Source organism: Engraulis encrasicolus, chromosome 18 (assembly GCF_034702125.1).
Source record: "Engraulis encrasicolus isolate BLACKSEA-1 chromosome 18, IST_EnEncr_1.0, whole genome shotgun sequence".
NCBI classification, from domain to species: domain Eukaryota; kingdom Metazoa; phylum Chordata; class Actinopteri; order Clupeiformes; family Engraulidae; genus Engraulis; species Engraulis encrasicolus.
Window position 1 is genome coordinate 11556854 of NC_085874.1, and position 15000 is coordinate 11571853.

Here is a 15000-nt window from a genome sequence, read left to right on the forward strand (position 1 = left end):
TAATGTCTGTGAGAATCACTGAAGCCACGCTAAAGACAATTTTCTGTTTCATGTGACAATAAAGTTTTATCTAATCTAATCTAATCTTATCTAAACTACTGGTATTATCCATCATATTTGATTTGGTTGGGTACCATAAAACATAATTATGAAAAAGTGGCAGTTGTTCTTTCCCCATGAAGAATGACTTGGGGACTGGAGACCGGAGATTCTAAAGCCTCTCTTCTGAGGAGGAGTGGCCAATGGGACATCATCACTAAATTCAGTTTTTAAAAATCAACGTTAAAGGGGCAGTTTGGTCAATTTCAACATGCAGTTGTAATGCTCACACTACCCTGGACTTGTCAGTGCCTGAGATTTTTTTTTCTTCTTCTTAAGCCGTTTCCGAGATCCTGTCCATTGTAATGGGGGCAGCTCTTTGTTTACATTTCAAAAAAACATTTTTATTTATTCCAAAAAACATCCAAAAGGTTATAAAACATCAGCAGACAACTAGCAAACAGCAGTACCTTTTGGGAAAATATTTGGAGTTGGCCTATGTTTCATTTTTTAAAAATGTAAACAAACGCTGCCCCCATTAGAATTGCTCATATCTCGGAAAGGGCTGAGCCAAAAAATGTGGCATCACCAGGTACTGACAAGTCAAGGGTAGCGTGAGCAATACAACTGCATGTTGAAATTGACCAAACTGTCCCTTTAATACATGGACTTACACCATTCCAGAGAATTGTTCAATGGTATACATATCTTAAGTGCTTTAAGTACTGTACCTATTTGTCATCAGTGGCGGTTAACCTTCACAGCCACCTGTAAATTAACCATTGTTCCCTTTCCAGTTGTTCCAATCAGTATATTATGGAATATGAGCCTAAGAAAGGGAAATAATCACAGGGTGCATGGACGTTGCATGATGCAGTCAAAGGAAACAAGACAAATCAGTGTGGTCCTAACTGTACATGCAACTCCAACTTACAGCACAAGGGGGCACTGTAGTTGCATGACTAACAAAAAAAAACCCTTACTGTCATTGAATTCATCTTCTTTTTTCATCATTCAAGATTCTTTTTATTCATCTCAAGGGAAATTTGTCTTGGACATACACATAGCTGCCGCATGACCACACAACACATGACACCTCACAAAAAAACAAACAAATAAACAAACAAAACAAAAGACATAAATTGCCATCATAGAGATGCATAAAATAAGTAGAAAAAGGGCATAACTAATACGACCTCATGCATGCATACATACATACATACAATTAAAAGGATAGTAGTTTATTAACGGGCCATTCACAGACATTGGAATAAAAGAGAAACGATCTGTGTGTGCGTGTGTGTGTGTGTGTGTGTGTGTGTGTGTGTGTGTGTGTGTGTGTGTGTGTGTGTGTGTGTGTGTGTGTGTGTGTGTGTGTGTGTGTGTGTGTGTATGTGTGTGTGTGTGTTAGCTGCCTTGTCAAACTCTCAGTCGCCTGATGGTGCCGCCAGCCCCCAAATAGACATGAGTCTCATCCACGCTGTGGTTCCACCCATGGACTACACGCCATACATCAGGTAAAAGACACACACACACACACACACGTGCGCACACGCACATAGCTCACCTAGTGGACGTTGGAGACATGCTCCTCTCTCTCTCTCTCTCTCTCTCTCTCTCTCTCTCTCTCTCTCTCTCTCTCTCCCTCTCTGCAGGCGTTCTGGTGCTGGTCCGCCGGTGCTGAAAGATGAGAGTGTGTGTGAGCGCCAGCGTGTGTGTCGCTCGGAGCGTCTGCAGGAGTGGCGTCTGCAGCGGGACATGGTGCTGCAGCGCCGCCTGGTGGAGAGCAGCGCACGCCGCGCCCTCAAGAGACGGCAGCTGGAGCAGTACGACAATATACAGGTCAGAAATACAACCAATACACACACAAACACACACAAACACATGCGCGCATACGCACATACACACACACCCACACTCATGCACACAAACATGCGCGCACGCACACACACTCACACACGCGCACACACAAACAAACATACACGCACTGACACACACAAACACGCGCATGCGCACACACACACACACACACACACACACACACACACACACACACACACACACACACACACACACACACACACACACACACACACACACACACACAGGCCTCACGACACGCCCTGAGGACAATTGAAGCTTTATGTCAACATACAGGTCCCAGAAACACGCGCCAGATAGACACACATGACACATACTCAATGCACAGGTCTCAGGCTGTTCCCTCAAGGGACGACACATAGAGCCCTGAAACAGACGTAATTGTGCTCTGGAGAAGGTTAGAGCTCTACGTATATGGCAGCATACAGGTCAAACACACACTGTTAACGCCACATGCTGAAGAGACGCCAGCTACATTCAGGTCACACACACACACACACACACACACACACACACACACACACACACACACACACACACACACACACACACACACACACACACACACACACACACACACACACACAAATATCCTCACCAATACATCTTTTTGGGGCCGTCCCATTGACTTCCATTCATATTGACTCTAGCAATAGCTAAAGAATGCTTAACTGTGCCCAGAAGAAGAGACCTTTACCTGCCAGTGAGGAAATGTTTTTACTTTTTTTTACTTTTACCAGTAACAGCAGAACTACAAAGCAAACATCAGAACGAACAATGGTCCGAAAAAGGGAAAATATCCCATGAGTGCAAGTTCTGTGGGTGAAAATATCTTGTTGATGCCAGAGGTCAGATGAGAATGGCCAGACTGGTTCGAGCTCATACAAGCTGTCAACTAAGAACAGAAACATTAGGCTATAATTTGCACAGGCTCATCAAAATTGGGCAAGAGAAGATTGGAAAAGTATTGCCTGCTCTGACGAGTTTTGATTTCTGCTGCCTGGGTGGTATGGTCAGAATGTGGTGTCCACAACATGAAAACATTGATCCACCCTGCCTTGTATCAACGGTTCAGGCTGGTGGTGTAATGGCGTAGGGATATTTTCTTGGCCCTATTAGTACCACTTGAACTTTGTTGGGATGTCACAGCCTACCTGAGTGTTGCTGCAGGTAGTTAAAGCCGTTCTGAAGGGCAAAAGGGGGTCCAACCCTGTACTGGCAAGGTGTACCTAATAAAGTGGCTGCGTACTAGAACGCGCTGCTGTGTGCTGCTGTCCGTGGTGCTGAAATACATTGTTCTGATGGAGGACTGCACGTGTCCTCTGCGTCTCTCTCTCCACTCTACTTTCATCTCTCTCTCTGTTCTCTGCTGTCCTTGCCCATATCTCTGCTTCTTTGTCCTCTCCCTTTCTTCTCCTCTCCTCTCCTCTCCTCTCCTCTCCTCTCCTCTCCTCTCCTTTCCTCGTCTTTGTCCTCTCCCTTTCTTCTCCTCTCCTCTCCTCTCCTCTCCTCTCCTCTCCTCTCCTCTCCTCTCCTCTCCTCTCCTCTCCTTTCCTCATCCCTCTCTCCTGTCCTCTCCTCTGCTCTGCTCTCCTCATCCCTCTTTCACCTCCTCCCCCCTCTCCTCTCCTCTCCTCTCCTCTGCTCTCCTCATCCCTCTTTCCTCTCCTCTCCTCTCCACTCCCGCAGGTGGCACTTTCAGTCTACCGGCGGCCGGTGTTGGAGGCGCGGGAGGCCTTGCTGCAGCAGAAGGGCTCGCAAGATCAGCTGGACGCGGAGGGTCTGCGCTGCGAAGAGGAGCTGGCCACCGAGGCCCCGAAGCCGGCGCAGGACGCAGACAAGCGCAAAAACGCCTCCGGCAAGAAGAAATAGCCACCCACTCACCCCTCCCCCACTCCCCCCGCTCCCACCATAGATGTAGAAAGTATAAGCAAAAATTACTCTTATACAGTTGTAATTACGACACTAGTAGTATGAAATGACATTGTTGCAACTATGTTATTTCTTTGCCAGTAGTGTTGTAATTGCATCCGTAACTGTACTTCTACTTCTGCTTTAGACATCTCCGCTCCCCACCCCACCCCACCCCACGCCCACTCTCCTCTTCCTCTGTGTAGTGTGCTAGCTCACTAAGGGAGCCAAAACAAAAGCAATTCATATACCGTAGAGTAGTGCACTTTAGAGGATTGTAGACTAGTGCACTACTATAAGGAGATTGAGTGGACATTCTGGATGTGCCCTATAATTGACACCCCCACCCCCTCCTCCTCTTAGCCCCACCTTTCCTCTTATCGCAAAATACTCTACTCCCATTGGCTCAATGACTTTTCGCTGCCAATGCCCGTAGCTAGTGTAGCTGGTGTGGATTGACTGGTGCATCCCTGTGTCCTCTTGATTAGTCACAAAGACCGGTATAAAATTTGTATTTATTAAACATGAATAGTTTCATATACATTACCGAAGGCTGCTATGTGTGTTGTTTTTTTTATCCCCAAATCTGTGTTTGTGTTTTCAAGATGTAATATTTAATAAAGTTGTGTTGGTGCTCAGTCTGGGGAAACTATTGAGATTTAGGATATCACATGAAGTATAGACAACAACTCATGCTAGGGCAGATGTGAAATTCCAGGTCACTATTAGTCTAGCCCCAGCAGATGCCGCGAGTGGCAGCAAACATAGTAGGTCACATTTCTTGTTATTATTATCATAATTAATATAGCATTATTATAGATAATTGTATAAGTATTAAGATTACTTACATATTTTCAATAACAATAAACATATTGCAAAAAAAGAAAGAAAGGAAGAGAAGAGAGAATGGTGTCAGCCCATTAGGCCTGCAAAGGATCATCCTAAGACTGGACAGCGAATCACACTGAAATGCATCCCGGACCTCATCCTAGTTATGTTGGGCAGGCAAAGGGTTAAAAAAATACTTTTAAGATTTTTGTGTTGTTTGTGTTTCTTCCCCCTTAGAGACCAGTCCTCAATTTAGATCAAGTGCCCCATTGGTCTACCGTTAATAGTGGGCTGAGCCAGTCATAATAGCTGTGTGAGGGGGCTGGTCTATGCCAAAATTCAGTGTTTTTGATCCCAGTACAGCCTTGTTACCCAATATCCTACTTAACACCATTGCAACTTCATTGTCTCTATGAAGAAACATGGCCTACAGACCTATGCAAAGGCAAACCGGTTTCCTACCAACAGAAGACTTCTTATACTGTAGGAGCCCCTGGTAAGGTCCATGCAAGGTCCATAGTGTTTCCCTCAACACTTTACTGTTAAGACAAACAACATACCGGTACTTGACAACAAACACCTACGACCTTGGTCCCTTGAAAGAAAGACTTTGTGGCTATGTTATTTCTAAAGTTGATTCGAAAGTTGAGTTTTCGTATAGATGAAACTGCACAAAATAGTCTTTCCAATGATCATAGTGGCATGTTTCTGATACCAGCTAACACCTCAGCACCTTGACTAGCGAAAATTCTTTGGGGAAACACTCTCCAATCTCCATCAATCCCACACATATTAATTATCGGAAGTCTCATTGAAGGCTCATAGTATGCATGGAAGGGGAAAACATATGTGTACTGCACATTCTGACCTTTTCATATGAAGAAGGGGAAAACATAAGTGGCTCTAAACCTGTAGGGCAGCGGGTCTCACAGTGTGTGTCCGGTGATCCCTGGTGCCTGGTCTGCACAATTTTGCCTGAGGGTCCATGGAATGTAATGGAAATAGTACAGCAGAATGAGGCTAGGCGGATCCCTGACATTTGTTGAACAATTATGAGGAAAATGTTCTGCTCCCCACAAAGGCAAAGTGCAGTAAATTTGACATAGCAATATCTCTAAAACAGGACTCATTTAGACCATAAGGCTTTGTCTAAAATAGGTGTTATGAATGTGATTTTCAGTCAAACTGAAAGATGTTCAGTCTAAACTGAAAAAAGAGTAGTTACTGCACGTTGCCTTTGTAGGGCAGTATGGGGATGGCCCAGCCAAAAAGAACCTCTGCTGCTGGATAACCTAAGACCAGAGCTGCCATGAAGTGTGACATGAATTCAAAAGAAGGACAATTTTGAAATCCCACAATAGAATAGAATAGAATAGAATATACTTTATTTGTCATGCAAGCATGAAATTTATCTTTCGTCTCACCATAAAAACAAACATGTACATTCACTCCATTAAAACACTCATACTCTAAAAAACATAAATACACATAAAAAACATTGCACATATCCCCTCCCTCCATCCACCTCTCCCACCACACACACCACATACAGTACAGGTCAGATACCAGATCCAGTCCCTTGTTGTTGTTATACCAGCCTAGCTTTTCCATTGCTTATTGACCATGGAGATTGCGTTGGGTATGAATGAGTGCTTGTAGATGTTTTTCTTTGTAATGTTTGCTCTGTAGCGCCTCCCTGAGGGGAGCAGCTCAAATTCAGGGTTAAGGGGATGGGTGTTGTCATCCAAAATGTTTATGGTTTTCTTATCAACTGCAGTCCAATACAGCTTGTCCAGTTGCCAATAATAATAATAATAATAACAATAATAACAATAAATAAGGTAAACTATATGGTGTGATATGACCTGACTCTGCCATTAGAAGTGAGTCATACACAGTAGTATACGACAGATATGACAGACGTGAAGTTATTGGCATACTGCTGACGTCATACTCTGAACTGCACACATCACCAGAGCTGTCATTCTGACTGATGGGCAGAAGGATTTTTCTAGGAGCCTGGCATGGCTCTGGGCTTTGGCTGGACTTGTCTGGGTGCTGTCAATGCACCGCACAAGCATTGCCCAAAGCGATGTGTTTCAGTGTCGTAACGAGATGGGTCTTGTTGACTGAAAGGCACACAATGTTTTTTTTTTATTGCAGCAACTAATTAATTGTTTTAATAAAGTTATAAATAGTAGATCAGTGATTCTCAAAGGGTGGTCCGGGGACAACTGGTGGTCCTTCAGGTAGAGAGGGTACTCCTAGAATCTCTGGTTTAGGTGGTCCGTGAGGGGATTTCTCCTTTTTTTCCAAGACAAGCCAGCAGTAGGCTATATTTGTAACACATCCGTGCCATAGGGCCATTTCAATACATCTCTCCAACCTTTGATTGAAGGAACGTTTTAATTTTTTTTTTTTTCAGGACATGACTATGAAGGTGGCATTGCCGAGTGATCCTGATACCTTATGCATCAGTCATGTCATAGGGTCCATTTCAACATGTAATCTCCCGCCCTCCCTTGTGCTTGTGACCTTATAAGACATGACTAACAATAGAAGTTGAATTAAACATCTCACAAAAGCGGAATGCAAAAGTCATTATCTCATTTGCTAGCTGGATGTTGAGTGGGGAAATGTCCCCCACAAGTTGTTGTGTCTAGGCCGACTAAGGGGAATCTTTTTTTCCCTCCATGACCACAAGCCACAGGCCACAAGCACAAACCAAGAACAGAAGATCAGATAATGAGATTGTTCCATAGTCATAATTATACCCTATACATACTCTGGCCAGGAGACTTTCAAAAGACACGAAGCATAGTGACCAAGGTGAGGCTGTAGCTTTATCCATAGGTCACTGGGCCTACTAGGTAATTATAGTTGGTTTCTTGAACTTGAACTCAGAACTTCCAGCTCTAAAGGCTGGTGCTTTATCCATTTTTTCTACATTTGGGGATTATCTTGAATGAAGATTCGAATGACCTGGATTTGCAGTGACATCACAGGGGTGAAATTTTAAATCCTACAAACTTATTAGGATAGTGATAATAATAATAATAATAATAATAATAATAATAATAATAAACTCTTATGATATAGGCTACACTACTAAAACTATATAGCAACATACAACACTGGCATATGCGTCCATGATTTTAGCCAGAACATGCACGGCAGTAGCAGGAGACTGGATTTATTTTGGGTTGTACTTACCTGATTTCGTTTACTATTAGGCCTATCTTTAGACTACTATCCGATATCCTATACAGGCATAATTCAGAGTGACCCCCCCCCCCCCTTCTCTGCTTGTGCAGCATTTTGTTGAGCTGTTAGGCTACAGTTGTTTTACGAAAGTGTTAAATAAATGTGATTTAATTTAGGTAATGTGTTTTTTTTTCTTCCAATGATTGCATTAATTTGTCACAGTTAACATCAGGCCTAGGCTATAGGCTTTAGGAAATTGATAAAAAGACACCCAAAGACAGGATGTAGACTAAAATATATGCATTTTTATTCATGACCAAAAATAGCTGCCTGCTATAAAGTTGATTGAATATTTAGATGATGAAATCCAGGACCTCGGGGTTTGCCTGGCGAGCGCTGGCCCATAAGCACAGGTTAATGAAGTGATCATCTGTGTAGCTCCAGGCCCATGCGCCAAAGAAGTCGGGGTGGAGATAGAAGTCCAGCTCTTCGCTAACCACGGGCTTCGGTGCTGATGCGGGTCGCTGCACCGCACGATCAAACACCACATCCGATTTCTCCAGATCCCCGGATCCGAGTTCGTCTTTCTCCATGCAGATGTTGGGGCAGGAAACAGACTTCGTGAAGGCCAGAGTGGTTTTCACCGGAGGCGGAACATCCATCGGCTTGGCATTCCAGATTCCACAGAGACTGAGAGATTTCTCAAAGTCAGAAAGTGGTCCCCAAAGTTCATAAGACATCTCCGTGCTCTGAAAGAATGAATAAACACAAGTTTATTAAATTGTCTCTTTCTACCGTTAGTTAATATTAATACATTGATAGCCTAAATTGTAATAATAAAGAGTTGATATTTGAAATGTAGACATACCTGAACTGGAGTTCACTGTAGGCCTAGCCAAGGTGATGGATTTTGGAAATGTAAAATATAGGCCTATTAATTATTTTGAATAGGCCTCGGATTTTTTGTAATATCGGTAGAGTGACTTGAAAACGTTTTCAATGGAAGTTGAGCTAGTACTCAAAGTGAAGCAGACATTAAATGGGAGATTGCCTAAGAGCCAAAAAGTCGCACGTGTGGTCGCTGTTGAAAATGTTTAAAGTGTGAAAGTTACTGGAATTTGGAACGATATGACTTTGACAGGATCCCATGGCAATGGATTTGTTTGTAAAACGCTTCGCCCCTTGCATCGATTATGACGCTTCTCCCAACTATTTACAGATGTGACTGCTTAGCCAGATACTTGTAGGCTTTGCATAATATAGGCCTTTGCGACTTTGGTAGAAGAGTGCAACATCATTCCCGTGTTCAAAGTGCAAGAAAGTCCTTGTGCACAACCCTTCAGCTGTCCAGGTGCAGGTGTAGCCTAAGGCAGGAAAATGTGATCAATGTAAAGTTCATAAACACCGCACACTGGATAGCCTAGCCTACTGTTCTTTTTTTCTCTTTATTATTATTTTTTTTTAGCGAACAACGCGTTTCGGTAGTGCGTCTTCAGGCTTCAACGCTACAAAGAAATAAAGAGAAAAAAAGAACAGTATCCAGTGTGCGGTGTTTATGAACTTTTCACATCGATAATTCCCGTGTTATTTTAAATAAGCAGGCCTAGGCCTACAATAGGCCTTCAACAGCACTCATAATAAAGATAAATGACATCCCCCGCCCTCAAAAAACCCCAAACATAGGCTACAAGGACTTTTTTTTTCCTTCAGTTAGGCTACTCTTTGCCTGCCTGTACTGTGCATAGATGTGCGTGTGTTTGTGCGTGCGTGCGCAAAGACGTTCAAAATGAAATTGTCCTTCAGTGCCAATGGATTATTTTGCTTTTGCTTTGCTTTTCAATTATTTTTTTTCAAGTGAATGCATGAACGCCAAGTCAAAAAAATAATTAAAAAAAAAAAACACGTTTTTTTTTTGCAGTAGCCTAACAGTTAGCAAAAGTAGCCTATCTGTTGCACTGAAGGACAATTTCATGTTGGACGTCTTTGGCGCACCATTAGTAAACATTGGCCTTCTTTATTGATTCAGATGGTAATCAAGGTTTGCATCATCATAAGACTACATGTGTAGAGTGAGAAGTCGTGAAACCTTTAGTCTGTCATACTTAAAGCAATACATCCTCATTACAAGACATTTAAAATGCTACCAGGGATGACAACCGAGGTGGGACTTGAACCCACGATCCCCAGCTCCGGAGGCTGATTCCATAGGCCATGGGACCTGCATGGATCTATGGTATGATACCTCTGGAATACCTAACCTGTGTATTACATTCAAATTCGAGACTATGTTTAGGACTTGGAAACCATACTTGAATTTCTTAGACCCTAGTGTATCTGATATTTTGTTACTGGGATTTGATAGAGATCATTGAACTTCGCTCTGTGTAAATGCTTTCCAGCTGTCATAATTTTGTCTTTTTATGATGAGTATTTGTGTGTGTGTAACTGAGCCGTTGTTGTTATTGTTGGTGTTGTTTTTGTTGCTGTTGTGGTGATTGTGCTTTATGTAATGTTTTCTAAAGTGAAAAATCAATAAACATATCTAAAAAAAAAAAAAAAAACATTTGCAATACAATTAAGTTATATTAGAAGGTGGGATCTCCTTTAAAGGTGGCTTCAACTTCAATAAAGGCCTAACGTGCAGGGAGAAATCCTTGTTTGTATTCATAGTCCGGCCGTTGGAGGATTTTTACGGATTTTAATGGAGGAATTTGAAGTGGCCCCTTAAATGAAAAAGGTTCCCCACCAACCCCTGGCTTACTATGTCTGGTGTTCACCTCCACTAGGTGGGGCTGTCATGAGACTAACAGCTCAAAGTTGGTGTCAAGAAGTGAAGTGACAGGAAGTGAAGTGTCAGGGAAAGTGCCGGCAGCTCTGGCTTGCGCTCTCTCTCTCTCTCTCTCTCTCTCTCTCTCTCTCTCTCTCTCTCTCTCTCTCTCTCTCTCTCTCTCTCTACTGGTGTGTGTGTGTGTGTGTGTGTGTGTGTGTGTGTGTGTGTGTGTGTGTGTCTGTGTGTCTGTGTGTCTGTGTGTGTGTGTGGAACTACGGCGAAGCCTTTTGGGGCGCCTACCTGGTGTGTTCAGCTATTTCACACCATGACTCTGCGCAATTGCCTGGACTACTCTGTGTGTGTGTGTGTGTGTGTGTGTGTGTGTGTGTGTGTGTGTGTGAGTGTGTGTGTGTGTGTGTGTGTGTGTGTGTGTGTGTGTGTGTGTGTGTGTGTGTGTGTGTGTGTGTGTGTGTGTGTGTGTGCGTGCGTGTGTGTGTGTGTGTGTTTGTTTGTGTTTGTGTGCACATTCCCTGTCTAAATCCCCTCTGGACTTTGCCATGGCTCAAGCTGTCTGACAAGCCAAGTAATTCTGATATATTGCTGTTCTCTCTCTGTGTGTGTGTGTGTGTGTGTGTGTGTGTGTGTGTGTGTGTGTGTGTGTGTGTGTGTGTGTGTGTGTGTGTGTGTGTGTGTGTGTGTGTGTGTGTGTGTGTGTGTGTCTGCGTGCCTGCGGGCGCGCACGTAGGAGCATGCACGCACTGAGGAGAGAAACTGTGTAGGAGGGAATGAGGGAGGGATATGTGTGTGTGTGTGTCTCCTCACCAATGTCTCGTGAGAACCTGTCAGATCACACTCCACTCAGGCGAGGAAGGTGTGTGTGTGTATGAGCGTGTGTGTGTGCATAGCATACCTGCATGTGTGCTTGTGTGTATGTGTGTGTGCGTGCGTGCGTGCGTGTGTACGTGCGTGTGTGCGTGTGTGTGTGTTTAGGAGGACACACAAGGGATTTGCTGAACCGAGGAGGAGAAAGTGTCCTGTGTCGAACTTGACCCCCATCTCCTTCTGTCAGGCACAACAAGCAACATTTTTCAGCTAATTGATCATCATTGCTAGTAAGTAGATGGTTAACTGACTCATTAGAGGGAAATGGAAGGTTATTATCTCTACTGCACTGATTGTGTATGTGTGTAGAGAAACTCGCAAGCCATGTCTCCTTACAGCCATGATCAAGTCACAACAGGCACAGTGAGCGCCATTACATGCACAGGGTATTCCAATTTGACATGTAATATGGGTTACGCTTCAGGATAACTACCACTAAAAAGCTTTACAAACATGTTATAAATAATGAACTAATTATCAACAAAGCATGTACAAATGTTTGAAAATGAGCAAGAAATACTGTGTTAACACAGCAGATACAACACAGTCACATTGTTCCTGGCAGCTTCCTCCAGAAGGCTAGAAGGTAAATAGACATACAACTCATCCAGTAGAACTCGATTCCCACTCCACTGTGCAGTTGTAGTTTGGTTCTTACTGTTTTACAAACATGTGTAAATGTTTTTTATGATTTTTTTTTAAATGTGAACAAAATGTTAATAAAGCTTTATAGTGGTAGTTATTCTAAACTCTTGCTATAGTATTGCAGTAATATGGTTAATATTCGGTTTAAATGTTACTGATTTCTAGAAGGAGAGTCCAAATGCAGCAGATGGAGGACAGGGTTTCAGGTTAGGTGAGGACAATGAAACATGATTTAAATTCGCTCCGGCGCCCTTGGTTATATATATACAGTATGAGGAACTTTGAGAGGGGCTTGTCCTCTAAAGATCTCAGCCAAATGGCATGCGCGCACACACACACACACACACACACACACACACACACACACACACACACACACACACACACACACACACACACACACACACACACACACACACACAGGGCATGCACGAGGCCACATAGCCAAGTCAGCCTAAGTACCTACACACAGCTTAGCTAGGCTTAGCTGCCCGTCCAACCTGCCCTACGCAGGCCATGTAAGCTCAGCCGTGCCACTGCATACTGATGAGTCAGAGCAGGGACCACTGTACTAGTCAGTGTTAGCATACAACTCCTTCAGGAAGCTTCGAAACAGCTATAGCTACATTGTATCCAGTAGTAAACATACACATTTGATGCCAATGTTTTGGGTCTGAAAGAAATAGTCTTCCTTTGCCTCAAAATGGAACTTGTTCGACGTGACAGTGGAAAATGCTAATTAGCCATCTAGATATAAATACATAAATAAGTTGAGGTTACACAGTAATTGTCTGGAACGTATAAACAGATGCAGAAATGATCATATTTTTGTCAAACGAGGGCAGGAGCAAGCCTTTTACACAACATTAATGCTGCATAGCCTTCTACTTTTTCATGTTAGCTTGGTTCTGCTGTGATCATGGAGTAGCGTGAACCTTCAAAAATTCTCAGCAATTCTTTGCCACAGGGTTTTCTGAAGCATGTTTCAGCCAGATGACACAAATGGGTCAATACAATGGAGTTGAAACTTCTTGGGGGTCTATTAAAAGAAGTAGAGGATCTAATAATAAAATATAGGCCCACAAAGGTTTACGACGGGTGGTAAGACTGAAGGAAGCGGAGAAGAAATAAAAGAGTCTGATGAAGGAAGAGACAGAAGAAAATCAAGAGGAAAAAAAAACAAAACAAAAAAACAAGAGAGGATCCACATGGACTGTATTTGTTTGTAGAAACACATTGTATTGTATCTATTTCTTCTAGTGCAGGTGTGCTTATGCCTATCCATGTGTCCATGAATAGGTGACCGATGAGTTTGTAGTCTGTGGACACTAGATGCAATCAAGGCTAAGACTAGAGGGTAACCAAGACAGGTAAAAAAGAGTCCAACTAATCTTAACCCCTTTTAGAAGAGCCTGTGTTGTAATTCTACCAAAATTGTAATGACCCAAGTCTGGATCTGTTACTTAATGTTTGCTGTAATGTCATATCAGTGTTGTTATGAGTGACTAGTGACTCGTTGCTTCTAGTCAGGTCAGGAGCAATACAAATATTGCTCCTGCGCTCCGGACAAAACAACTCCTTCCGCTTTGTGGGGAAGCAAACAACCAGTAGCAAACCAAATGAGGCGGGTCACCAATGCCGTTTGGGAAATGTTTATTGTTATGCTTTTGGTAAGACCAAGTCTCAAAGAGATTTGAAAGTCGATGATAATCAGGCTAGTTAGCACTTGCATTTATGGAAATGATGAGTGCTAGACTGACTCCATTTCACTGAAAATAACACGTTGGTGAGATTCGGCAAGTATAGGCTGCTACTGTTTCTTTTTTTTGTCGAACAGTATGGTCTCTATTTCTGTCTGTCTTGTTTGTCTCTCTGACTCTTGCTTTTCCTGTCAGTTTCACTCTAAAGTGTTTCTCTTTGTGACTCATGTCATTTCATTTATGCACGACTCAAATGTGACATTTGACATAAGCACATGAGTGTACACACTTACATGTATTCCCACTTTAAAACACACACACACACACACACACACACACACACACACACACACACACACACACACACACACACACACACACACACACACACACACACACACACACACACACACACACACACACACACTGTGACGTCACAGTGATCTTTTCATAACGTGCTCCACCATAAATGGCCTCCGTCTGGAACCCCTGACGAAGCGGCTGAATCTGATTGGACAGTAAGAAACATCTATTGTTGTGGGTGTTGTTGCCATGGTAATATGTAAATATGCGTGCATCAGTGAGGAGAATGGCTTTCAGGAAAGCCTTACCGTTTACTTCAAATTAGATCAAAGTGGGCATTGAGCTCAGGTGATGATGGTGTGTGTGTGTGTGTGTGTGTGCGCGCGTGTGCATGTGCGTGTGCGTGTGTGTGTGTGTGTGTGCGTGTGTGCATGAGTGCGTGCGTGCGTGGGTGCATCGGGTGTGTGCTTGTGCAGCCCATGAGTGTGTGCACGTTATATTGGTGTGTGCGTCTCCACTTGTGTGTTTCTTTTTGAGTTGCCCAGTTGTACTTCCACACAGGCATTTAAATACATGTTAGTGATGCAGTGTAAACACTGACACACACACACACACACACACACACACACACACACACACACACACACACACACACACACACACACACACACACACACACACACACACACACACACACACACCTTGCTATGGAAACAGCAGCATGCACTTTGGCCCCACTGACACGCCATACTCATCCAGGCTAAAACACACACACTCACACATGTTGCACATACACAATGCATATAATAAAAAGCCCATCAATGGAAGTCTTATCTG

At 43.2% G+C, this 15000-nt stretch overlaps 1 protein-coding gene across 2 annotated transcripts in view; it reads left to right on the forward strand.

The window, feature by feature from the left end:
* Positions 1-4377, forward strand: part of adgb (androglobin) — an 88390-nt gene extending 84013 nt beyond the window's left edge. For both annotated transcript variants that reach the window (XM_063223016.1, XM_063223017.1), the window contains exons 34-36: positions 1451-1556; positions 1695-1881; positions 3610-4377. In XM_063223016.1, the coding sequence (XP_063079086.1) occupies positions 1451-1556; positions 1695-1881; positions 3610-3792 (476 nt within the window). In that variant the 3' untranslated portion in view covers positions 3793-4377. The remainder of the gene's footprint in view (positions 1-1450; positions 1557-1694; positions 1882-3609) is intronic.
* The last annotated feature ends 10623 nt before the right edge of the window (positions 4378-15000 follow it).